This window comes from Vigna unguiculata, chromosome 7 (assembly GCF_004118075.2).
Source record: "Vigna unguiculata cultivar IT97K-499-35 chromosome 7, ASM411807v1, whole genome shotgun sequence".
Taxonomy (NCBI): domain Eukaryota; kingdom Viridiplantae; phylum Streptophyta; class Magnoliopsida; order Fabales; family Fabaceae; genus Vigna; species Vigna unguiculata.
The window spans coordinates 26,408,899-26,436,386 of NC_040285.1; the positions used below are offsets into that span (position 1 = coordinate 26,408,899).

The 27,488-nt window shown below is 33.7% G+C and overlaps 3 protein-coding genes across 7 annotated transcripts; 1 reads left to right on the forward strand and 2 right to left on the reverse strand.

The window, feature by feature from the left end:
- The first annotated feature begins 1,755 nt into the window (after positions 1–1,755).
- Positions 1,756–22,018, forward strand: LOC114190881 (5'-3' exoribonuclease 4-like). Of its 4 annotated transcripts, none has more exons than XM_028079949.1 (22): positions 1,756–2,115; positions 2,332–2,434; positions 2,981–3,057; positions 3,147–3,338; positions 3,514–3,633; positions 3,727–3,789; positions 3,876–4,004; positions 4,096–4,260; positions 4,460–4,537; positions 12,178–12,264; positions 12,369–12,449; positions 12,697–12,792; positions 13,338–13,408; positions 18,079–18,207; positions 18,285–18,361; positions 18,451–18,491; positions 18,572–18,646; positions 18,934–19,085; positions 19,177–19,284; positions 19,368–19,443; positions 19,971–20,053; positions 21,061–22,018. In XM_028079949.1, the coding sequence occupies exons 1-22, from the start codon at positions 1,909–1,911 to the stop codon at positions 21,653–21,655; spliced, it is 2,805 nt and encodes a 934-aa protein (XP_027935750.1). In that variant the 5' UTR covers positions 1,756–1,908; the 3' UTR covers positions 21,656–22,018. The 4 variants fall into 4 exon arrangements, with proteins under 4 accessions (XP_027935750.1, XP_027935751.1, XP_027935752.1 ...); XM_028079950.1 differs by having other exon boundaries at positions 19,180–19,284; XM_028079951.1 differs by lacking the exon at positions 19,177–19,284.
- LOC114190883 lies at positions 9,313–11,383 on the reverse strand. Of its 2 annotated transcripts, none has more exons than XM_028079954.1 (2): positions 10,220–11,383; positions 9,313–9,866 (listed from the first exon to the last, which is right to left on the reverse strand). In XM_028079954.1, exons 1-2 carry the CDS (start codon positions 11,220–11,222, stop codon positions 9,832–9,834), a joined length of 1,038 nt encoding a protein of 345 aa, XP_027935755.1. In that variant the 5' UTR covers positions 11,223–11,383; the 3' UTR covers positions 9,313–9,831. The 2 variants fall into 2 exon arrangements, with proteins under 2 accessions (XP_027935755.1, XP_027935754.1); XM_028079953.1 differs by having other exon boundaries at positions 10,196–11,383.
- Positions 22,019–23,888: 1,870 nt separating the features above from the next.
- LOC114192319 (probable transcription factor At3g04930) lies at positions 23,889–25,491 on the reverse strand. The gene has a single exon (XM_028082009.1). It carries the CDS (start codon positions 25,319–25,321, stop codon positions 24,176–24,178), a length of 1,146 nt encoding a protein of 381 aa, XP_027937810.1. The 5' UTR covers positions 25,322–25,491; the 3' UTR covers positions 23,889–24,175.
- Between the last annotated feature and the right edge of the window lie 1,997 nt (positions 25,492–27,488).

Consider the following 27,488-nt stretch of genomic DNA (forward strand, 5'->3'; position numbering starts at 1 on the left):
ACAGGTAATTGAGTTGGTTTTAATGGAAAGGGATATTGCAACTACCTTTAGTTTTGATTTAATTATTGAAGATTTTAAGTCATTGAAAGAACTACCTTCAAAGTTCTGATTTAATTATTGAAGATTTGAAGTCATTGAAAGAACGTAGAGGAACACTTTGACTAAAGGTAATTTTTTTTAATATATTATTGTTTATAATAAACTTTATGTTACTCTTTCATGTATATTATTGTCATATTATTTAGATTCTATTGTCATAAGTGCTTATTTTGAATAGAGAAAATGATGTAAAGAAATGATTTTTTTAATTAAAAATAATAATTTATATATAACAAATATAATTTGCCTCCCTAAAATTTTTGTTCAAGTTTCGCTACTACGTATACCTATTTTTGAACTGTGAGGCGTGCCAGCTCGATCCGCACTTTGCGGGCCAAAACGCGGGATGTGCCAAAGCGGGTCGGGTTGACTTGCTTTGCCATCTCTATTAGTGGTGAAGGGTCATGAAATGGAGGGTGTGACTAAATTGAATAAATTTAATTAAAATAGGGACTTATTTGAACAAAACACAACCAATCATGATGTGAATAATGCCACGTTATGTGAACGATGTCACTCTGTACACCCTGACATTATCAATTTTAGTGGTGTTAACAAAAAGGATGAGATTGAACATAATTTAGCAAATTAAAGACCAAATTAAATGAGCAAATCAAAGACCAAATTGAACGAGCATAAAAAGGGACCAAATTAAACAAATTAGACAAAAACAATGACCAAAATAATATTTGAACTTTTTTTTTTCTTTCGGATTTTGGTTTTCTGCACAAAAATCTTGGTAAAGAAATTAAAATGAGTCATTGGCATTGAAATAAGAAGCACGAGCAACTTTCGCATTAGAGTTCTTCACAACCCACTCAATTCCTCGATTTCATCTATCAAGAAGGTCCCCCAATACCAAAACACTCTAATCTGGCTGCACATAAAAATGATTAACTATGTTTTTTGTCCTCAATTTTAATTAAAATTTAGAATTAGTCCATCTTCAAAATTTTGGTCCAATTTAATCCTCCAACTTTATAAATATGTGAATTTAGCTCATTTAACCAAATTTTATTAAGTTTAATCTACGTTTCAAATGCGATTCATGATAACATTTGAGTTATTTATACCATTTGACATATTATTCGCTTCAATATTAACTAAGAAACATGTTTGAAACGTCAAATAAATTTAACAAATCTTAGTTAAAAGGATTAAAAATTCATACAATTTCTAAATATAAGAGAATAAATTGATCCAAAATTTCAAAAAGAGTCTAATTCTAATCTTCATTAAAAATGAAAAAGACAAAAAATATATTTAATTCACTCATGCTTAAACCATTTTTCTATATAAATTTACCTTCTTTTTGTTTCTCTAATTCTCCATCCGAACTTTTGAAGGATTTACTTTGATTTGATTGAATATACCATAAGCAATGGCTGAAATTTAAAAAAAAAAAATGTGATGTAAATGATACTATTTTTCTTTTACTTCGCATGTATATGTATTTTTGTCTGACAAATTTGTACGACCATGCTAACTATTTTGTTTTATGTGAATAGTCTAATAAGAAATTTAGTAAGAACTTAGTAGGAATTAAATTGAAATTAAAGAGCGGTGTAGGAGAGAATTAGATGAAAGATAATAATTGACTGCAATTTAAAAAACAAATAAAAATAAACTTCAATAATAAAGAGAATAGATTAAGAATAAAACATTTGAGCTCAGGTGGTTTGACTAACGAATCTTGATGTCTCTGATCGGATGAACAGTACAGCAGTGTGAACGACACAGATCCAAAATTTTCTTCTCTCTTTCCGTCGTTTGCGAACGAACCAACCCTCCTCAGCTGTTACTGTAACTATGGGAGTGCCAGCGTTTTACCGGTGGCTCGCCGACCGTTACCCGCTTTCCATCGCCGACGTAGTTGAGGATGAACCCGCCGTCGGCGACGATGGCGTTCCGTTGCCTATCGACGCGTCAAAACCAAACCCCAACGGAATAGAATTCGACAACTTGTACTTGGACATGAACGGCATTATCCACCCTTGTTTTCACCCCGATGGCAAGGTTAGTTCATAGAGTTTGTTATTTCCTCTTCCTTGCTCTGAGCCTGAGTGGAATATGAAGTTCCGAATTTCGGCTTAAACTTCACGTTTCAAGTTCTGGTGCTGATTTTCTGAATTCAATTCAATTAGCTGTTATATAGTGAAATAATGCCATGTTATGTTTCTGTTTGAGTTACTGAGTGGTTTTGCTGAACTTACATTAAATCTTGGAATGCAGCCGGCACCTGCTACCTATGATGATGTTTTTAAATCAGTATTTGAATACATTGACCATCTCTATTCGTTGGTTCGTCCAAGGAAGCTTCTCTACCTTGCAATTGGTATAAATATAATACACTTACGATGTTTTTTCTCATTTTCGTTGGTTGCCAATACCTTTGTTTTTCTGCAAGGATGTCTTATCCCTTCTGACTCACATAGTATTGCTCTGAGATGTGGTGCTCCTTTGACTTATTTTCACATTTTATCAATAAAGAAAACTAAATGTGATGTAATAATAGAAAGATTATCTATATCTATAGAACCAACAAAATTGAACGTCCTAATAAGCTATTCCCATTCTATGCTAGAATAGGATAATTTAACATAGGAAAAGGCTCCAGAGTTCGAGAATGTAACTAAGTGTGCAAGACGAAGGTCAAGACCTTTATTTACCTTAATGTAACCTACCTTAAAACTGACACTGGCAAATCAAAAGCTTACATTGGTGTATTCAATTTTCCTAAAGCTACAATCTTTCTGTGTGTCTGTAATTTTCAAACTGATAGTTCCTAGCTTCTGTTTTTTCTTTGATCCCACTTTCTCATTTCATTTGTTTCTTACCACTACAGCTTTTCCCTCTTCTTTCCTTACTTTGTAATTTGCAGATGGTGTTGCACCACGAGCCAAAATGAATCAGCAACGTTCTCGGCGTTTCCGAGCTGCTAAAGATGCAGCTGAGGCTGTAAGAATGTTAATATTGATCTTGAATGCAAGGGACTCCTACGCTTTTTGTGATGAAGTTTGAGTTATTGTGCTTATGTGACCTTATAGGAAGCTGAAGAGGAAAGGCTGAGGAAAGAATTTGAGGGTGAGGCAAACATTTTGTCTTCTAAAGACAAGCGTGAGACTTCAGACTCTAATGTCATTACCCCTGGAACTCAATTTATGGCAGCCTTGTCAGTGGCTCTCCAGTATTATATACAGACTAGGTTGAACCACAATCCTAGCTGGAGGAATACAAAGGTGCAATTGACGCCTTATCCAATTAATTCTTTATATCTCTTGATACCTTCAAGATGGATCATTCCTATCTGTGGAGTAATCCCGTATATTTTTTTCTTTACACATCTGGTTTTCAGGATACTTTGTCTCTATATATTTATTTATGGGGCTGCATTGGGTGATTAATTATTTGAAGGTTATATTGTCTGATTCAAACTCGCCTGGTGAAGGAGAACATAAAATAATGGAATACATCCGGTTACAACGCAACCTTCCTGGTTTCAATCCAGATACTCGACATTGTTTGTATGGATTGGTGAGTTTTTGTTCTGTTTCAAATTTTCATTTTATCTTCATTTGGTGTCTTTATCCTTTCCCTGATATTTGCATGATACAATCCTTAAACCAGGATGCTGATTTGATTATGCTCTCCTTAGCTACACACGAGGTTCACTTCTCAATATTGAGGGAGGTTAGTTTCTAATGTAACTTTTTATGATATTGTTAGCTCATTGATCTCTATGGATTGTCTCAAATGATTCCTTAATGCATGAACAGGTAGTTACTTTACCTGGTCAACAGGATAAGTGTTTTTTGTGTGGCCAAGTTGGCCATTTTGCAGCTGATTGTCAAGTTGAGGACTTTGATACTCCTGATGATAGCCCAATTCACAGGAAGAAATATCAGGTTTGAGAATTAAAGTCCAGCATATTGATCTGAATCTTTATATTTCTATGCTTTATGTTTTCAATTTTAAGTTAATTCGTATTATTTACAGTTTCTTAACATCTGGGTGCTTCGTGAATATTTGCAATTTGAATTGGAGATACCCAACCCTCCATTTGAGATTGACTTTGAACGAGTTGTGGACGATTTTGTATTTCTATGCTTCTTTGTTGGCAATGATTTCCTCCCACATATGCCAACATTAGAGATCAGGGAGGTAAGCATCCAAAATGTACCATGTTACACTGAGCTGTAGCTGGAAACGAAAAATATGGCATTGCCATCTACATCTTCTTACAACTATATTTGGGATACGTGGGTTCTAAACATGATTTGGTTATGACTTATGTTACTCTGAACACGTCTCTTTCTATTTATGAATGCTATTATCTTTGATAAACTTTCTCCTATTTCAGGGGGCTATAAATTTGTTGATGCATATATACAGAAAGGATTTTTCTGTCATAGGTGGTTATCTTACTGATGCAGGCGAGGTAAATTTATTTTCTCTATATTTGTAGTATGATACTCGGTTATAATTTATTCTTCAGTATGATATAGTCTTATCCAGCAATGTCTCTTCACTTCTGTTGCTTGTTTTGTGCTTTGGATATGTTAGAATTGTTTAACATGTTTGAATCGGTTGACTTGTTAGGATAGTTTAACTTATTTATGTAATACCTATCTCTCACCTAGGTGTAGTCTTTTCAGATCTTTTTTTTGTATCTCTAATGTAAGGACTCTTGTAAATACATGAATAAGCTAAGAGATGCATGAATCTCTTGAGCATTCTTTCTCATATTTTTCTTCTCAAGTTGGTATTAGAGCAGGTAAATTTTGCTCTATCTGTCATTGTCCAATGAGAATATTGCCACTTGCTGTTGTCAGCCGCTGATTGCTGTCTTTTTTTCTCTATCAAACACCTGGTCATGTTCGTGATAAAAAATCCACTGTTCACTGTCTTCTACTGTCCACCACTGTCTTCCCCTGTATGCCACCATTGACCATTTCCATTTTCTCTGGTGAGTATCAGATCTGGTTCCTTTCGTCTAGCGACATATAACCCAACCAGTAACCCGTAACAAAGGCTGGATTGTCTCCATGCGCCCCCACATACACCATCTTTGTGCACCCCATTATGCACGTGGAAGCCAAATGCTGCATGGCCTCCATAGGGTTTGTCGGCCTCCCTTGTCCATTTTTCAACCCTTGGTTCTTGCTTTCCATCACTGATTGTTTCAACCCATAGGTTGGAGCCTCTTGTCCCTCTTGAATTTCATTTTTTTACCTTCTTCAAAATTTCTTCAAGACCTTCCACCTCTTTTTCTGGGACTCTCACAATTTCTTTAGAGAAGCTTAATGGAGAAAATGATCTCTGTTATCAGAAATACCCAAAACTAAAATGTAGCAGCCAAGCACAAAATCCCACACAGTCTTGTTTGTCAACAACTTACATTTCTCAAACTGTGGAAAGTCAAAGTTCATGGAAACTTGATTCAAGAATGTCCACCTTCAGGGTGATCAAGAATGTCTTCTTTCATGGTAATCTGGAAGAGGAAAGCAACATGGAGCAACCTTCTAGCTTTGTTGCTCAGGAGGAGTGTGTGTTACATCATGAATACACCAACATCTCTATGATTTTAAACTATCTCTGTATGCTTGGTTTGACAGATCTCTTAGTCTTTTATTTTCATGTATCTCCGAAGATATGCATGTACTCATTTGTGTATTTTGATGACATAGTCATTAAACATAATGATGGCACTAAAATTTCTTAGCTAAAGAATCATTTATGCAATCACTTTCAGACAAAAGATATTGGACTTTTTAAATATTTTATGGGTATCGAAGTAGTTCAAGCAAAGGAAGTTATTGTCATTTCTCAAAGAAAATTTGCCTTAGATATCTAAAGGAAATAAGTGTGATTGATTTTAGAGCAGTGAACAGTTAGTTTTAGGGTTTACGGTTAAATAAAACATTGATGGCAGAACAAAGTGAGCCTTTTTAAAACTTAGAAAGATATGGAAGATTTTTTGGAAAACTTATTTATCTCACTAATGCTGGACCTAACTTGTTCTTTGCATTGGAGTGGTTAGTTAGTTTATGCGAGTTCTTTGTCTTAATCACTAAAATGTTATCATTCACATCCTTAGATGCTTCAAAAGGGATTTATCACATGTAACAGTGTATGAAGATAAGAAAATACTTAGATGTATTGGTATTGTGATGTTGTTTGGACATGATCTTTCTATAAACACATGTTTCATAATTGGATATTGTGTTTTCATTGGAGACAATATTATTTCTTGGAAAAGCAAGAAATAGAATGTGGTTATTCAACCTAGTGCCAAAATATAATCACTTATGAAATTGTGTGGATAAAATAATTCAAAGAGATTGAAATTTTTGTGAAATTCAAAAGATGAAAATGTATAGTGATAACTCTTGTAAACAGAAGGGAATAATTGTTTTATTCCTTATTGATGATTATTAGGTCAATTGACCTATTTAAACATATACATATGTAACAGACCATATACTTAGAAAGAATAAATCCCTATAACTACGGGATTTTATTCTTATTACAATCTTCCTAATATTAAAACAAAATCTCAACTAATTAAAACGCAATAAATAAAAAATTTACAATTAATGTAGGCTATCGTAACAGCTTGCTCTTGACACTCCCCCTCAAGCTGGTGAATAAATATTTTCCATTCCCAACTTGGATACAATATCTTCAAACGTAATATTGTGTAGACCTTTAGTAAGGATATCTGCAAGTTGATCTTGTGTAGATACAAAAGGAGTACAAATCAACCCACTTTCCAATTTTTCCTTAATAAAGTGCCTATCCACTTCAACATGTTTAGTCCTATCATGTTGTACTGGATTATGAGCTATACTAATCGCAGATTTATTGTCACAGTATAATTTCATAGGTTTCTCCCATCTTATCTTCAGATCATCTAGGATGATCTTTAGCCATAGAAGTTCACATATTCCTTGAGCCATGGCTCTAAATTCTGCTTCGGCACTTGATCTTGTCACGACATTTTGCTTCTTACTTCTCCAAGTCACCAAATTTCCACCAAGAAATGTGCAATATCCAGTGGTTGATCTCCGGTCCACAATTGACCCAGCATAGTCTGCATCAGTGTATGATTCAATACTTAGGCTTTGGTTTTTTCTGAACAAAATCCCTCTGCCTGGAGTGCCTTTTAGATACTGAATAATTCTGAATACAGCATGCAAATGTGCCTCTTTTGGTTGGTGCATAAATTGACTTACTAGGCTGACAGTAAAAGCAATGTCTGGCCTGGTATGGGATAAGTAGATGAGCCTACCTACAAGTCTTTGATACATTCCTTTATCCACAACCACATCCTCTTCCATACTTCCTAATTTCATATTCGGATCGATCGGAGTGTTTGCTGGTTTACACGCTGTTCTGCCGGTTTCCTTAAGCAAATCCGTAACATATTTTTGTTGAGAAATGAAGATTCCTTTCTTAGAGTAGGCTACTTCAATTCCCAAAAAATACTTGAGTTTTCCTAGTATCTTTATTTCAAATTCTGTTGCAAGACATTCACTCAACTTCTGCTGCTCTCTCTTGTCATCTCCGGTTACAATAATATCATCTACATAAACCAGCAAGATAGTTACTTCCCCTGAAACTGAGTGTTTGAAAAAAAGAGTATGGTCTCCCTGACTCTGTTTATAACCCAAACTTGTCATCACATTAGAAAATCTACCGAACCATGCTCTAGGAGATTGCTTTAATCCATATAAGGCCTTTTCTAGCTTGCATACAGTTCCTGAGACTGCCATTTCATCATAACCTGGGGGTAACTCCATATAAATTTCCTCTTCAAGATCTCCGTGTAGGAATGCATTCTTTACATCAAATTGTTGTAAGTCCCAACCATTATTCACTGCTAATGATAATATGACTCTGACCGTATTCATTTTTGCAACCGGAGCAAAAGTTTCCAAGTAATCCACTCCATACGTCTGTGTGAATCCTTTAGCCACTAACCTCGCCTTGTATCGTTCAACTGTTCCATCTGCTTTATACTTCACAGTAAATACCCATTTGCACCCTATTGCCTTTTTCCCTCTAGGTAAGATAACAAGCTTCCAGGTCTTATTTTTGTTCAGCGCTTCCATTTCAACATCCATGGCTTGTTTCCATTTTCTATTAGATAATGCTTCAGATACAAAAGATGGTGTGGATATGTTATTCAGATTTGTAAGGAAAGTTTTATGGGTAGGAGAGAACTGTGTGAAGGATAGAAAATTTGATAAAGGATAAACAGGTTTTTTAGTGCATGTTCTGGTTTCCTTTCTAAGAGCAATAGGTAGGTCAAGCTCATTGGGTAGGCTAAGGTTTTCTTGCTGTACTTTTGAGGTTTCCAAAATTCCAGCATCACATTCATTAAACAAATTTACAGGACTAGTAGATGTTACCTCATATAGTGGTACCGGATTGGATTCTTGAACATGACTAGAAGCTGGAATGGACCTCGTTTTTCTCCTTGAATACACCAAATTTTTCCCAATTTTTCTACCATTAGTAATCTCAGTTTCAGATTGGCTTTCAATTTGTTGAGGTTCAATCTCAGGTTGAGTTTTGGTGATAGTAGTTTCGGTCTCTGGTTGTATTTCAATTTCAGGTTGAGTTGGACTATTTTCAGGTCTGTCCATGTTCACCACACCAGGATTAATTTCAGGTCTTGAGAATATTAGAAGCTCATCTTCCCTTAATGGTTCATCTTCCTTTGTTATACTCTCCCCCTGAAGATGAGATTCCTTAAAATAACTTTTATGTTCATGAAAGGTAACATCTCTAGACACATAAAATTTTCTAGATATAGGGTGGTAACATCTATAACCCTTTTGTGTGTTTGAGTAACCTACAAAAACACACTTGACAGCTCTAGGATCAAGTTTTCCCCTTTCATTATTGTGAACATGGACAAAAGCTATACACCCAAATATTCTAGGTTGAAGTTTGTTTGAGGACTCTATGTGGGGATAGAATGAGGACAGGACCTGCATAGGACTTTGTAAATTTAGAAGTTTTGAGGGTAAATGATTGATTAGGTATGTGGCAGTGAGAATAGCTTCCCCCCAAAAATTTTTGGGGACATGATTTTGAAAAAGAAGGGCTCTGGTATGATTTAGAAGATGCCCATTTTTCCTCTCAGTCACCCCATTTTGTTGAGGTGTGTGAACGCACAAAGACTCATGAATAATACCTTCTTTTTGACAAAAAGAATTTAAAGTTATGTTAAAATAGTCCTTGGCGTTATCAGATCTGATTTTCTTAATGGTGACACCAAATTGAGTTTTGATCATTGAGACAAAATTTATACACATGGAACTGACTTCAGATTTGTGTTTTAATAAAAAAATCCAAGTAACTCTAGTACAATCATCAATAAAAGTTAAAAACCATTTAGCACCTGAAAAAGTTGGAATATTCGCAGGACCCCAGACATCAGTATGAACAAGAGAAAAAGGTTGATCACTCAATTTATTATTAATAGGAAAAGGGAGACGTCTATGTTTGGCTAACTCGCAAACTTCACAACACATACTCCCTATATCTATGTTTTTAAATAAAGAGGGAAAGATAGTTTTTACAATTTGAAATGAAGGATGCCCCATCCGACAATGGTGAAGATGAATTTTTTCTTTATCGGTCATGGCAGATTCTGTAACAAGAGAGTGACTTTTGGTAGACAAATTGGGATTTTCTATGTAATAGAGACCATTCCATTTTTTAGCACGTCCAATCGTCCTCCCCGAGTTCCTGTCCTGTAAAATACACATATTGCTGTCAAATATAGCAGTACAACAGAGATCCTTTGTAAGTTTTTGAATAGAAATGAGGTTAGTGGATAATTTAGGAACATGAAGGACATTTTTTAACATGAGGGATGGGTTTATGTGGATCTCTCCCTGTCCAGCTGCAGTTATAAGCGTTCCATCAGCTGTAGAAATTTTTTTATTGCTAGAACAAGGTGAGTAGGAGGAAAAATATATAGGTAGAGGTGTCATATGGTCTGTGGCTCCTGAATCTAATATCCACGAGTGTGAAAAGTTTGTATCTGAAACATTAAAGCCAAGAGAATATGGAATCTTACCAGAATGTATCAAGGTACACATACCTGTAGACTTGTCCATCTTACTTAGAAAGGATCTTACTCTTTCTATTTCTTCGTGATTCAGTTGCCCCATCTCTTCATTCTGTCCGATTACAGAATTTACTTGTCCTTGGCCTCCCCTCTTTTGGGTATGAAATCTTTGGCTGCCCCATTCTCGGTTTGGTGGTTTCCCATGTAGTTTCCAACACTTCTCCTTTGTGTGACGTGGTTTCTTGCAATAAGAACACCACACTTCTTCTTGTTTCTTTTCCCCTGCTGGAAAAATATTCTTCTTTTGGTTAACCACCATTGCCGCTCCATCTTCTACCTTCATTGCGGTACTCTCAGTAGTAGGAATTTCCAACATCAGATTTCTTCTACTTTCCTCACTTCGGATAATGGCTATGACTTCATTCAGACTTGGAACTCTTTCTTTGCCTAGAATTTGAATCCGAACCTGATCATATTCAGGATTTAGGCCCACCAGGAAATCATATACACGGTCTTGCTCAATATACTCATTGAGTAGAACTGAATCCTCTGAACACTTTGCTTTTATCACACGATAATGATCCAATTCCATCCACAAGGACTTGAGCTGATTAGCATATTCTGTGACAGATTTATTGCCTTGTTTAGCTCCCACAGTTTTTACCTTCACTTCATATATTTGGGCAGCATCCTTAGCCTTTGAGTAGGTTTGTTCGACTGCCTCCCAAATCTCTTTGGCTGAGTTTAGAAACATACACGTGTCACTAATCTCAGGTATCATAGAATTCCAAAGCCACGCCATAATCATTGAATCTTCTTCTTCCCATGATCTGAATCTGGTTTCTGTTTCACTAGGAGGATTTTCTGTAAGATGACTGCCCTTGCCTTTGCCTTTTAATATGGTTCGTGTAAGTTGGGACCACTTAAGATAGTTCTTTCCGTTGAATCTGTATGCAGAGTGAATATTCTGCAATTCTCCATTATTAGGGACGAATTTGTCACCTGAATCAGGGATAGAATTCACTGCCTCAGCCATAGCAGCAAGAATAAAGGAATGGGAAAAATAAAGTGCAGCAATGAAGGCTGCAGGAAGACAATCGCAGAGTGATGAAGACTGCTTGAAGATGCAGCAATGGGCTGCAGTAATAAATAAAAACAGCGTTGAAGGCTGCAGTGGGAAAAAAAAAGAAAAAACAGAGGCAGCGGTGAAACAGAATGGGTAAAGACTGCGCAGCAGTGACAACTGCGATTCACTGTTTTGGGATACGGTCAGAGACTCCTAGGATCAGGAGCTCTGATACCATCTTGTAAACAGAAGGGAATAATTGTTTTATTCCTTATTGATGATTATTAGGTCAATTGACCTATTTAAACATATACATATGTAACAGACCATATACTTAGAAAGAATAAATCCCTATAACTACGGGATTTTATTCTTATTACAATCTTCCTAATATTAAAACAAAATCTCAACTAATTAAAACGCAATAAATAAAAAATTTACAATTAATGTAGGCTATCGTAACAGCTTGCTCTTGACAATAACCAACAACTATCCACAGTGCTTCCAATCCTGAATTTCTTGAAGGAATCAAACACAAAAATTGATTGTTATTTCGTTTGAGAGAAGTTGTTGCTAAGGAAATTTGCACGGAATTTGTCAACTCTTGGGATCAACTCATGGATATTTTGACGAGTCCTTTAGAAGATCTTGTATGCTTAAAACTTAAGGTGATGTGTTAGAATAGTTTAACTTGTTTCAATAGGTTAACTTGCTACGATAGTTTAACATAATTTTTGTAATACCTTTCTGTCACCTTGGTGTAGTAGTCTTTTTAGTGTATCTCTTATATAAGTACTCTTAGCAATACATGAATGAACTAGTAGATGCATTAATCTCTTAAGCATTCTTTCTTATATTTTCATTTTCAGTTGGACATAACTCTTGAATTCTCAATCTACAATGTCAAATTTTTTATACCTCACAGGTTTTCTTAGATAGAGTGGAACGATTTATCCAGTTTATTGCTATTCATGAAGATCAAATCTTTCAGAAACGAGTTTACATTCAGCTGGTATTCTGCTTTTGAACGCATTTCATGAACTGATATTCCTCAGCTATATGTTCTTTTAATATGCTTTTATATCACTGCTTCCTGGCATGTGAATGTATTTACAGGCTGCAGAAAATAATGAAGAGATTAGAGCTAGGGCAAGAGGAGAAATGCCTCGAGAACCCCGAGCCTCGCTTGTGGATAAGGTTAAATATAAGGATATATCGCCAGATTATTTTCTTTATTTATGTTTTTATTTTGTACAGCATGTTTTGGAACACCACCGAAATTGCTTTTCAGGACTGCAAAAGTAATTCTACATGTGTTTCCAAACAAACACTAAGGGTAGCATGTCTGTGACAGGGAGGCTAGGCCAATGTTTGACCCATCAAATGCAATGAAAAATTTAAAAATGCTTATCAATTTCAAATTAAATGATTCTTATTTTTTCAGGTTAAATTAGGAGATCCTGGATACAAGGAAAGATATTATGCTGAAAAGTTTGGTGTATCAAATCTTGAGGAGATTGAGAAAATTAGGAAAGATACTGTAAGTTCTATGTCTGACAAAAGTCTAATCATGCAACATTTTTTGCAGTTCTTGGATATGCTTTTATATTCAAATCTAATGTCCACACACGTGATTTAATCTTTTAAATGCTGACAGTGCCATTTAAATGCATTCTGACTTAGAAAGGAAAACATACAAAGATATTTCTACCTTTTCTTTTTAATGATGTGGCTATACTTAGGGTCTTGATTCTTGAACTTTGTGGTAGTGTTCCCTTTACCTGTGTTCCAAAGGAGGAAAGGGAATCTGCTTATGCCCTCCAACTGCATGTTGTCTTCAAATGGGTTTAGATCTCTTGATACTGGCATAAATAAAACTCAATTTTGCATTGAAGAATAACTTCTTTGATAAATATTTTGGAAAATAGTGTTGGACTAGAAGTGGACACCATGTGCATTCTTAACAGGGATAGGTGATTTGTTGATTCTGAATATTTTGCTTTCTTGTCAATATTATACTTCTCATCCTCATTAATTTCTTATATTAGAACTGGAATTCAGCTCATTGTTTTATTTGTCTTTTAGGTCTTGAAATATGTGGAAGGCCTTTGTTGGATTTGTCAGTATTATTATCAGGGTGTCAGCTCATGGAAGTGGTTAGTGATTTTCTTTCTTTTTTATTGATTTATTAGGTTTTAAGTTATTTTTGTTTATCATTTTTGTCTGTGATTCACTCGACAAGTTGGTGTGTTTACATGCATGAAAGAGAGAAAAAAAAAATAGATGGAAGAGTTGTTAAAAACTGTGTGCATGGACTAAATAAGAGTATATTTTAGACAAATTGAGGACATGACAATAAATATATAAAATGATATTCCTATAAATCGCATTTTAATAAATGTAGTTCCAATTAGATGTTCCTGGAAAGATCCTGATTAAATAAGGAAACAAATTGAAATATAAAAACATTCGAAAGGACATCTTTAGATATTTGGGGAACTCATTAGAGGAATAGATGCAAAAATGTCATGGAGGATGGTACCGCTCTAATATTGCTTTCAATTAGTTTTGCCAAACATAGGCCATGTTGAAAGGGAAAAAACAGGTGAAAGGGATGTGATGAAAACTGTGTATGGACTACACAACAAAGTCATTTTATATAAACTGATGACAAAAATACATGAAGTGGTCTACAAATCATATAATAATAGATCTGATCCTAATATGGTATTCCTATAAGTGTAAAGATCTTAATTAAATAAAGGGTTAAATATGTTTTTATCCCTCAAGTTTAAGTGAATTTTGGAATTAGTCCCTCTTCGAAACTATATACCAATTTAGTCCTTCATCTTTAGAAATGCATGGATTTAGTCCTTCTTACCAAATTTTGTTAAGTTTATTTGACATTTTAAACGCATTTTATGATAAAATTTGAGTTAACATTGAAGCGAAAATGTGTCAAACAATATAAATAATTCAAATACTATCATGAAATGCGCTTGAAACGTCAGATAAACTCAACAAAATTTGGTTAAAAGGACTAAATTCATGCATTTTTAGAGATGAAGGACTAAATTGGTCGAAAGTTTTGAAGATGGACTAATTCCAAATTTTACTTAAACTTGAGGACCAACAACATATTTAACCCTTAAATAAATAATGAAATTTGGACACGGTGGAAAAGTGACATTTGTGTTAAAAATAGTTACAACGAAAGAAGTGACTAATTAGAGTTTCCTGTTTTTTTTTTTTTTTTTTTTGTTTTGGGGAACTCAGTAGCATAATAGTCGCAAAGCCAGTCATGGAGAATGGTACCACATGATATGGTTTTCAGTTGGTTTTTCCAGACACAGGCCATGTTGGAAGAGAGAAAACAGATGAAAGAGATGATGAAAACCGTATGTATGGACTACGCAACAAAGTCTTTTTATATAAACTGATGGCAATAAATACATGATATGATGTGTCTATAAATCATATTCCAATAGATCTGATACTAAGAAGTTATTCCTATAATTCTTAATATCGTAATTAAATAAGGAAACAAATAAAAATATAAAAGAATAAATCCTAAAGAGAGTATCAAAGATACTTTAAAATATTCCAAGATTATAATTTTAGATATTTCTTATATTTTTAACTAGGGATGACATGGGGCAGGATTCACTATTCCATCTCATCTCCAAAGGAAAAGTTAGTCCCCATCTTCGTACCCAATCCAAACAGGTATGAGACTTTTGTTTCATCTCTATCCCACCCGGGTAAAAGGTGTACACTCGTACCTGTAGTACATAACTATTTTCGTACTATTTAAATATCAATTAACTATTTTTTATAAAATTATAAAAAAGTTATTTAAATAAAATATAATATTATCAAATACTCAATATCAAAATGAGTATTTTCTTTCTTAAAATCAAACATTTAGAAAGAAATTATAATTTTACATATTTCAAATTATAATACCAAATATAATTTCATGAGACCAAAACATTTATTAACTTTACAAATTAATGAAACAAAATTGATAAAATTTAAAAATATTTTTAAAAGTTTACAAAAAGAAAAGAGATAATGAAATTTAAAATATTTTAAAATGTCTCTTTACTCTCATTCTTTAGATTCTAATGAAATCACTTTTTTTTATAATAATTAAAATAATAATAATTGAAATTTAGCATAGATCTTTCATCTTTTGAACTATGATATATTTTGAATGATGATAAATAATATCATATATATGTTATATTATATTATAGTAAATGAATTTTTTTACACAATTGTACTAATAGAATTACATTTATAATAGAAAAAAAAATAATTATATAAAAAACATCAAAATAGTATTTTATATGATAAAAATAAACAACAAATAAAAATACTAAAAAAAGTCAAATGTGTGTCTTAGACACAATTTGATAATTGAATGAAATCGTTCAAAGGAAAACAAATGTATAATTAAGGGTATGATAGGATGAAAGATATCTTAAAGATCTAAGAAAACTTTTCAAATATTAAACTAGTCAAATTGTTGAGAGATAATAAAAATTGTTTTAGCAAAACAGAAAGGATTCTTCAAATGAAACAAAAATTAAAAATAAGAGAATAAAAAAGATAAATATTTTATATTATCTAGTAAATGAAAGGTTTATGCTATTGAACACTTAAAATGAGAGTTAAACATTCTCATGTGCAAAAAATAAACAATAAAGAAAAATACTTAATTTGCATACATTGTTTGAACATAACTATACAAGGTTATGATAAGAGAGAAAGTATCTTGAAGATGTGAATTGATTTCATGGTAAGCCAAACAATTAAAAAAGTGAAAAAAAATGTAACTAAAAGAAAAAGAAAGGTTATAAAACTAAAGAATGAGAATAATATTATAATATATATATATATATATATATATTAAATTACCTAACAAACTATGAGTATTTTAGTAATTTAAACGGGATGAGTGCGGGTATGAATATTATGAAGGGTATGGGGACGAGACAAATATCTACATACTTATTCCCATTCTCATACCCAATTAAAAAATTGGATATTATCCATACCTAGTCAATGTTGGGATTTCGTTAAAGTGGGGACGAATTTACTTGTCATCCCTATTTCTAACAAATTAGTCACAACTAATAAGTTTTTTGGTGCAAAACGCCACTGTTGGTTTCTCAGAAAATCAAATGCGACTACTTGAACCTGTTGTAAAGCTAGAAAGCTTTTGTGCTAGAGGTTTTTTCATTATTGCTATTATTATTTTCTTAAAGAAATCCTAGGGTAATAAATGGGCTTCATGCAAGGGATCAATAGAAGGTGGACATGGACGAGTGTTGATAACAAAACAGTCATTGTTTTTGGTTTCCAACGAAACGAGCATATCATGTCGCCATTGCAGATAGTTGTTATCGGAAAGAAGAGGAGACACTAAGACAAACAGGATTTTCACCAGGATGAAGAAATAGGAGACGTGCGGGGTTTGTGAGATGATTAGAACATGGGTTAGGGTTCACAGGATTTGTGGGAGGACCAGATGATAATGTAGGATTTGTCATGGCAGGAAATCAACAAGAAAAGAGAAAATGCGGAAGACGATTTAAATCTAATACCATGTTAGTATGTATAAACCATGAGAGAAGGAAGCATGCATACAGAAACACATACTAATACGCATAAGAAGTGTTTGGTGAAAAACAACTTAAAGAGAGTTTGCCTCTTGATTTAGAAACTTATTTAATATATAGAGTACAATGTTCCATACAAGGAGAGCAGTAAAATATAATAAAACAGAATATTTGATAATAATAATAATAAGAAGAAAATCAAATATATGATATCTCTATCCATATAATTAAAAGCAGAAGATATATAATATCTTTATCAAAATATTATAAAAGAATGCTAAATAACGTATATTTACCTTTTTTCTTGATTGTATTGAATTAGTTGAGTGTAACTTGATGAAATGTAACCGTTCACACTCCTCATCTGTTCTTCTTTGAGCAAAATTCCTGGCTGCACATCTTTCCTTTTCCTTTTTGTGTTAACTTCGATGCTACAGTTCTCGAATTATGTTACATTTTTTATGTTGTTTGCTAGCAGGAACGTATCATTGTGATTTGAGGAACAACTTAGCACAATATAGATTGGATGACTTGATGAGGCTGGGTTAATAGATTGTCTTGAATTTCTAGAAGTTGATTAGATTTAAATATAATCGACAAAGTTTGAGAACTTAGGGGTTAGGGATTGGGAATCAATTTAAAAGTTAGGAACTGAAAACAAAACAAAGAAATCTAGATAAATGAAGGTGCCACTGAAAAGGTTTTATACGCCTAAGGATGAGCGTCACAAGAATTGGTAAATTGTTGATAAGATTGCAAGATGCAGGGAAGAACCCTAGCAGAGTATATACTAATTGGTTTGTTCAAATCATCCGCATCCATTTTCTGAATTGCAAAATGTTTTATTACAAATTTAGTATTAGAGTCTTGCCTCATTTTGTAAGTGAATAAAAGAAAAATAAAATCCCTATATCTCAAGTAAAGCTGATTTGGCTCCATGGTTAAGTGAGCACATTCTAAACTTGTGATTCTGGGTTCAAATCCAAAATGCAAGCAATATATTAATTTTATTTTAGCTCTCCAAGAATGGTATGCTTATAATCAACTTTGTCTCCTCAAAATGTTGGGCCTTGGTCTTGATCCTTCACATCATGGCCTTGGCTTTGATGTTAACACCAGAAGTCTTCCTTCATTTTGGTTGAATTATATCTTCATGACTATGTTCAATCTTCACACTGTTACTTTTATTATTTCTTCAGGTACTACCCATATCATTATGCACCCTTTGCTTCTGATTTTAAAGATCTAGCTGATCAGGAAATAACTTTCTTACCGGGAGAACCATTTAAACCATTTGATCAGCTCATGGGCACCCTACCTGCTTCAAGGTTTCTGCGTTCTCTCATGGTTAAACTAAATCCTTTCTATCATTCTTTTTGTCTCACCTATTTATTTTTTGTTGCAGTTCAAGTGCACTGCCTGAGAAATATAGAGATTTGATGACTGATCCTTCATCTCCTATTTTTCACTTTTACCCTGCTGGTGAGATAATCCTCTATTAATTGTTTATTTTTAAGTCTGTTAAATTTGACATTTCTTTTTCTGATATGACATGGATACCTATTTGGCAGATTTTGAGATTGATATGAATGGAAAACGATTTGCATGGCAGGTATTATAGCATGTTTCCAAATTAGGAATGCTTTAGAATGAAGTGGGAGTTTTTTAACTACTGCTGTGGGTGCTTTTCAGGGTGTTGCCAAGCTGCCATTTATTGATGAGAAGAAATTGCTTGCTGCCACAAGAAAGATTGAAGACACATTAACGGTTTGGAATTTTTAAGTGAATGTGTGTGGGGAAGGGGAGGAGATTGTTTGTATATTTATGATTATTGACTAAGAATACTTGTTTCATGAAAATTGTTGGTCGTTGAATTGCATGAAAGAGTGAACTGTAAAATTAAACCTTGATGTTCTTCTTCAATCCACTAGGAAATTTTATGTTTAAAATAAAATTAGAGTTGCATAAAATGCTTGTTCAGCATTCTCAACAGTAGAAAATGAAGCTTCTAATTATTGTGTCTTCAGTACTAATTTCAGTTTTCTTATATGCAGGAGGAAGAACAGTTTCGGAACAGTGTGATGCTTGATTTGCTATATGTCAATCGTGCACATGATTTGGCTTCACATATCTTATCTTATTACCATGTTTCTAGTCAATTAGCTCCGCACAAAAGATGTGTTAGGCCAATTGACACAAATGCTAGGTTAGTGAATCGGCTAGTGGTCATCACTCATCATTTTGAATTCTAATAGCTATTTAATTAGCTCATATATCTGTTTTGCTATCCTTGTTAGTAGTGGTGGGATGAATGGATATTTTTGGTTATGTGAAAGAAATGTTTTCAGCTCTGTTGTATCTTCTCCCATCAGAGGATTGCAAGATGTTGAATTTAACCAAGTCTTGTAAGTTTTGTCCTCTGTGACTACACCTATGGAGTAATTTAATCTTCTGTCGAGAACTCATGTTTAGTGTTTTTGTATTTCAGAAATATTACATTTCTTAACCCTCGTAAACACAATCATATCCCGAAACTTCCAGATGGTGTAGTAATACCCAACAAGGTTAGTGTTCTGACTGACTACTCTTAGCATCTGTCTTGAAAAGTTAATCAATTCGTCTGATGGATGGATGGAGCTACACAACTGTTGCTTATTTATATACTCATAGAACCACTTCTTATGTCAATACTATTAACTAGGTTTGGGGAGTTAGGTCAGACAGACTTGTCTATCTTTTGATCTTTATTATGTTTTTGTTCTTTTCAATTGATGGTGATGAATCTTTGAAGTAATAGTTGTAAATGTACTTGGGAAATATCGTCTTCATTTATCGTTTGCTTAAATTCATTTGGTGTGGTATCTAGGAATTTCCCTCAAGATTATCCAAGCGAATAGTCTCCACAATAGGGCTGTATACATATCTTACATAACGTGTTTACTGCATTTGATTAAGTAATAAAGCATTTTCATTCTCTAAATTCTGTCTACAAATTTTGTTCTATCTCTTCCGTTCTAAGTTCAATAATACCTGCTGTTTCCTTCTCGGTTCAATTATATAGATCTCACTTTCACGTTGTTTTTGTTTGCAGGTATTAAAAGCCACTGATATTAAACCTTTTCCTGTGCTGTGGCATGAGGACAATATTGGTCAGCGACTGCAAGCAAGAGAAAGGTGAGAATATGTTTCCATGAGGATGTCAGGTTTGGGCAATATATTTCATGTTCTCGCTGGCTGGGTAAACATACAATATTGCACCGTTGCCCAAACTAATGGTTGAGCTTAATATTCCAAAAGGTTATCAAATCTTGAATTCCAAACTAATTTTTGAATCATAAACTGAAGATCATATTGAACTGTAATTCAGAGATGATTAAAAATAGCTTGAAATGTTGATATTCAATAAAGGATGCAATAGTGCTGAATGTAATACTTTTAACCAAATAATTTACAAAACAAGTCAACCACAAGTCTAACAAAACAATTGAGTCTCACCATCAACCTGTGTAGAGGCCAATACATACAAACCAGTAATACATAATTCTTTGCATGTTTCTTCTAAATGATATTTCGTCCTAAGAGCAGCATCCCATAATGTGGTGCTGACATAGGATAAGAATTACATTTTATTTCTAATCTTTTGTTGCGAACAATAGATTGTGCTAAGACCTAAAGAAATACTCTTTTCTATGAAAAGCTACACATACTGATTGCATGAAGCTTATGCTTTAGCATAGTTACAACTGAGCCCTTATATAGCAAAATGGCGTTCGTGTAGAGTGAGTGAATACTCTATTTCTGAAAAATGTCACTGATAACCGAGCCCGCCAATAGAATAGCTATCAAATTGGGTGAATGTGTGATTGTGAAGTCTATATTTCATAAGGATGAAAACACAGCAATGGATAAATAGTGTGCATTCAATTGTGTTCCTCCATGTCTTTTTCATTTAACATTTAAGCTTACCCAAATTCTCAACTTTTACGAGAATCAATGAAAGATAAAGGAACAGAAGTTAACAAATCATTGAATCATAATGGTGATGTATAGAATTGCAACTCATTTTTTATATAGTTATATTTACAAAATTATTAGTATTTTCTTGATGCATGGAACCTGTCGTTTATTCTATTGGAGATACTTGATTTGCCTGACCATTCTGTATATGATGCATCCCACAGGCCACGAGTACCTGGAGCCATCGTTGGATATCAACTGGGAGAAGCAGCTCATCGACTTGTTAAGAACACCCTCAACATTAAATCAAATAACACCTCCCATGGATTGCTGGAGCAACCTCCACACCATCATAAAACGAACAGGCTTCGATCAGCTGGATATGGAAAATATCATGGTGAGAACGCAAATGGTTATAATGGACAATATAATCACCATGGCATGATGACTACACCAAAATATGGTGGACATAATAATGACAGACAGAATTTTAAGATACGCGATAGGTTACAGCGTGAAGAACAGTTCCACAATGTGAAAACTGAGTTTTCTGCTCTATCAATGGAGGAAAGAGAGAGACCTAGGTCATTAAGGTTTCCAAGCTCCAGACCAATAGCCAATTTACAACCCCGGTTTGTGCAGAACACGGATCCTTCAATACCACCTACAAAATGGATGACTAAACCACAACCTACGAATAGCATGCCTACTAGGAATCAAGAAGCTGCGTTGGGGCCAACAACTTATGATAAGCAGACCAAGAAGGTTTACCAAGTTAGAATACGTCAGCTAGATACACCAGAATCTGCGAAGCAATAGTGGTTGTTGTGGAACTGATTGTTAAACACAATTTGCGCCTAGGAATCAGCACTGAGTGTTGCTTTGTTCCATAGTGTGGAACAATGTTATTGTTCTGTATGTATAATCATGTATCATGTAGAGCTTACTAGCTTTACATAATTAGCCTGTATGTACATACATACCTGATGTGAATAGAATTTGATTTGTTTAATAGGAAATTCAGGATATTTATCTGGGATTGTCATGCCCAGCAGCATCTGTATGTTGTATGAGATATAGAAACTGTTACATGTACCAAACAGTAGTGACCTTCTGTCAATTCTGGTCGGCTTTATTTGATAAATGTCCCAGAGACTCAAAGAAGGGTGCTCTTATCTCTTACTCATATTTTTCACTGACCTAAAAGAGTATGCTAACAGCTAACATGTTCTGTATGTAACCATTTACTCTTCTTTTACTTTTGGTGCATAATAAATACAATCATTTAAATTCTAATATTCAGCAACGGTGATGTTCCTGGTTTGGTGACTATGTTTTATTATGTCAATGTGTCGGGGGTTCACCATTATAGTCACTCTTCATTTATATTTTGGGCCACATTATGATCTTAGCTTTTTAATTTCTATTAATTCGATATTGTTTATGATTAACAAAAGTTGTAAAGATGATATCACATGATTAAGTCTATATTTTAATTCCTAAAACAATAATTATTTATTTAATAATATATATCACAAAAGTTAACTTAGAAGTAAAAAGTAAATAGATCCTTGAATTCGAGTCTTAAGTGTATAATTGTGTTAGGTATATGTAGTCTCTAAAAGGCATATTTTACCAAAAGCATCTAGTATAAAAAATGAATTAATGAAGTTTTAGTTAACAATGAGATTAAGGTGAATAGATCCATAAGTTGGAGTCGTGGTATATAATTGTGTTAAATATTTGTAGCTTCTAAGATGTGTATTTTCTTATAAAAAAATCCAGTTTAAAAACCAAACTACGGTTTAGTTAAAGATTATATTTGGCTGATTTCAAGTTTCAAGCAACTCTAGTAGTTATGTAAACATCTGATCAGTCCGAGTGCATTCCACCACAATCTTCAAAATGAGTACATGTTACAAAAATGTAAATTATAATAGTTAATTGAATGTGAATAACACATATATAATAAACCACAATATGGTCTTCCAAAATTCTCATTTTCCAAGTAGTCTTTAAATGAAACTATACAACTAATCTTTCAAATATTGAATGTCTGTCAAGGTTCATATATTTTACTTAATGTTTAAGGAGAAATTTAAAAAGATATTCAATTTTTTAAGGATTATTTAACAAGTTTTTTAATACTTAAGGGATTATTCCTAAATAAGATAACAACACTTCAAGAACTAAATTAATGGTTCTCATTCTCTCTCTCTCTCACACAGACGCACAGGACACAGTTCACACTAGTCACTAAATTGGGTGATAGATGGATAATGTAATTTATTCCGAAATTGTCCTGAACTTTCTGAAAGTATGAAGTTCATTGTTCAAGCTCATCATTTCAAGATTCTTTTTTATGAACAGCAGTTTCTTACTGTCTCTTTTTTTCAACACTTCAAGTGTATTGAATCTGCATTATATTTTATATTTTTATATATTGTTTGTTTCCCTGACATTCTTTTTGCCATGTGGTCGTCAATTTGGTACTGAAATTATTATATTTAGGAAATTCGAATTTGAAAGTTGAACTATTAAGAAGGCACGGGCTCAGAAATGAAGAGAGATATCCGATAATTGAATTAATCTCACTATATAATGTCTTTCGACCCACAAGCCTCTTTCCTTGAACCAGAGAATCCAAATAACGGAAAGGAAGAAATGTAGAGCACACACTTCAACAGTTCACCTTTCCCAGAATCAAATAGTAATTAACTAACTAGGAACTGACAACAGAAATTGCTCTTCGTTGCAATCTCAAATTTTCGACTTTCAGTACTTCCAGTATGTAGAGCAAAATACACAAATGATCACTCTGATATGATACCAAGAGAAAGATAAGGTTCTCGAATAAGATGATCACGTGGAAATTGATCCTTTCTAACTTTTTTAAACTGGCCCTTCTATTGTTTGTATATTTAATAATTTGAACATATTAAAAATATAAAATCAATGCAATTGGACCCTCAGTTTTTATACCTGAAAAGGATATGTGCCCAAATATGCCAGAGCTCAGAAATCACAAAACCTCACGAGACACTTCATGCAATTAACAGAAATAGTGAATCTTTTGCATATACTTCACAGCACATCAAAGTACAAGGAAGCTAGTGTTGCGCCAATTCCCTTACTCTATCTGTACATGTAAATTATTAATAAGCGTAGAAGAAGATTTTACAGAAGACAAGAAAAACAAGAACACTTTATTAAACAACTGGTGCCTGCAATAACAAAAATCTAAACTACTAAAAAAGAAAAAAAATAAATTACTAGGTGTGTAAACTACCCTAAAAAGGATTGGTGGATAAACACGTAAAAGCTTTGATTTATTTTGAGTCATCCTCCACCGGCTGATCGTAACTCCTCGAGAGCAACCTTGATCTCATTCTGCACCAATTCCAAACGCTTAGAATACACTTCCAGCTCCAAAATCTGTTGCCTCCTCCACTTCTCATCCGTCACCATTTCCCCAATGCCCAAATTCAATGAACTCAACGCCATTGGCATTTGCAAGGGATTCAAAGGAAACCCTCCTCCAACTCCAAAACCTCTTCCCCCAAAACCAAAACCACTTCCCAATCCCATGCCACCATTCACCAACTCCTTCAACACCGGCGACACGCAACTCCTCACCGTCTCTTCAATCAAGCCCTGTAAGCTATGCTTGTGGTTATAATTTTCATTATCTTTGTTGCTATTATTGTTACTATTGCCAATACCATTAGTATCCTTGTTCAACGCTGAACCGTCGTGGAACTCACGCTTCTCCGATCGAGGCCGCGACCGCTTCCGCGAGAGCGACGTCTTCGCCGAATGGCCGAAATTAGGGTTGGGATTGGGATTAGGGTTAGGGTTGATTTCGTCGTCGTCTTCGACGGGACCGGTGATTGGAGCGGCGTTGCTCCAGATCCTCCGCGAGATTTCGAAGGTGGCCCTGTCGTGAGGGCTCTTGAAGGAGAATTCCTTGCCATCGTTGATTTTGGTGATGACGTTGCGGTACTTCTTCTTCAGCCTTCGGAGCTTCTCGACGAGCTGGTTCTTGTTGAAACCGAGTTGAAGCTTCGACTTGATCTGGTCGTAGAACAAGGCGGTGTCGTTGTGGTGAGAGGATCCTCGCTGCGCCGTGTAGTCAAGAAACCCCTGCAAGAGCCCAATTTCGTCCTCGTCCGTCCACAGACGCTGGAACAATCGCCGCGAATCGTCCAGCGCCTTTTTCTCCTCGACTTGCTCCGTGCGCGGCCTCTTCGGCGAGGAATCGGCGACAACGATAGCAGTTGACGCGGTGCCGAGTGTTTGGGAGACGGCGGAACCGGGGGCAGCCAGGGTTATGGCTGCGAGGACGGAGTGAGAGGGTTCGGTTTCTTCATCGTCTAAAACGTCGTCGTCTTCGTCCTCCTCCTCTTCGTCCTCTTGTGTTTCGTCGTCGTCATCGAGATCTTCTTCAGGGAAAACGGCGTCGTTTAGATCGGATGCCATGGGCATTGGAGTTGAATTGGTTAGGCGAAGGGCGTAGTGGGTGCTTTCTTTCTTGCTTGTTTTCACGGGATTTGGTTGTTTTGTTTCGAAGGTGTCACTGTTTTTTCACTCACTCCTTGCCAATAAGAATTAGAATGAGAATCTGGGAGCTGGTTTATTAGGTACTGGACCAACCAACTTGCCCCACTTCATTTTCTTTATTGCTTAATTTAATACTATTTTTTTCTCAACTTTCTTTTTATCCCATTCCTCACTCAAATTTTCATTTCATATTTAACATACATGCATATGAATTTTACAAGCTTAAATATATTTTTACTTCTTATATTTATATATTTTAATTCACTTCTAAATTTAAAATATTTTAATTCTTAAATTTAAAAAATAAATAAATATTTTCATTTTAATTCATTTAATTGTGTTGAATGATTTTGATGTATCAAACATATTTTAGCATGATTTCGAATTATTTAGAACGTTTTGATATTTAGGTTCAATTATCAGTAAAATATTTGTTTAACAAATTTATAAAAGTTATTAGATTAAAAAAATATATTCATATACCACATGCATCACATCTTGGACAAAATCTAATTTCATTTTTACTTGAGGACTAACACTAACAGAATTGGACCAAAATTTTAGAGGATCAAGTTATATTTTTTTATATATAAATTATTCTTTTTACATAAAAAGAAATATTTTCTAAAATTATTTTCTCTATTCAAAATAATCTTATATGATAAAAAAAATATAATAATATATATGAAGTGTAACATAAAGTTTATTAAGCAGAAGTTAAATTTAGTCATATTGTTTCTCAATCTTCTTTCAATGACTTAAAATCTTGAATAATTCAATAAGAACATTATAACTAAAGTTTGTTGCAATATAGATTATCATAATGCTTGTTATAAAAACTTTTAAAACCTATAAAGAAACACTCAAAAAAGTTAAAATATGTTGATGACAATCAACTCAATTACATGTAACAATGAAAATATTTGAGCCAGGTCATCTACCCATATTTACTAGACAACAGATAATATTCTAGATACATTTTATATGGACCCCATTTTATATAAGTCATTCGTATCTCATCAATTTGATTTGGTGGGTATTACAAAATTTGAAGACGTTTCTCCGGATCACGTTCTAAAGCATTTTCAAATTCATTATATATAACCTTAGGAATTTTAGAGAGTTGTTTTTCATTTTCTTCAACTTCTGGATTATCGTGAAGTTTCTCCAGTTTAGATAATATAGATGCATTTATTTCATCTTCATGACAAGCATTCCTCTTGAAAAAAGAATCAATTCTTCTATTCTTTATCATAATTTTTTGAATATAAATTTGTCATCTCTCACCTATTTAGGGAAATATAAAATTATGAATACCGCAAATTAAATATCAAAACCAAAAGTCAATATTTTAAGAAAAATGATTAGTTTCCCTTATCTTAAAGTATATTCCTAATATTGTTCTTCCCTTATACAACTTCAAAAGCTAAAATAGCTCTATCTACACAAAGAGAGTTTGATTAACAATTAGAGCATGATCATAAAGATATGTCCAGAGCGTACATACAAGAAGAAAATATATTGTTTCAAAATAAAAAAGGTAAAAAATGAATTTACTCAAAAAAAAGACTTGTTCGGTCCAAAATTCCTTAACTCTTCAATTTTGCTGTGATGCCGTTTGATTTTGGAAATGATAAGAGATTGATGGTAAAAATTGGAATGAAAAGAAAAATAGAGAAAAAAGAAGTAGATAGAGATACCAAAAAGAAAGAAATCAAATAAAAAAGCAAAATAAATGACTAACATAAAGAAAAAACGTGATTTTTAAATTTAAATAAAACTTTTTAAAACTAAATTATATAAATAATATAATAATATATAAATATTATATATATATATATATATATATATATATATAATATCGGAGAATTGCATCTTTCCGTTACACTTAAATTCCCGCCTAGAACTAAAAATATATTTAACTCAACCAAACAATTCAAATAATTTTTATATTGTTATGATATTTTTGAGATAGCAAGTATTAACATTTCATCATTAATGCGATATGTATGTTATGAAATTATTGTTCATTATATAAGTTAGTATCTTTTTATATTTGTTATTTTAATGATTAAATGGTGATTTTTTTACG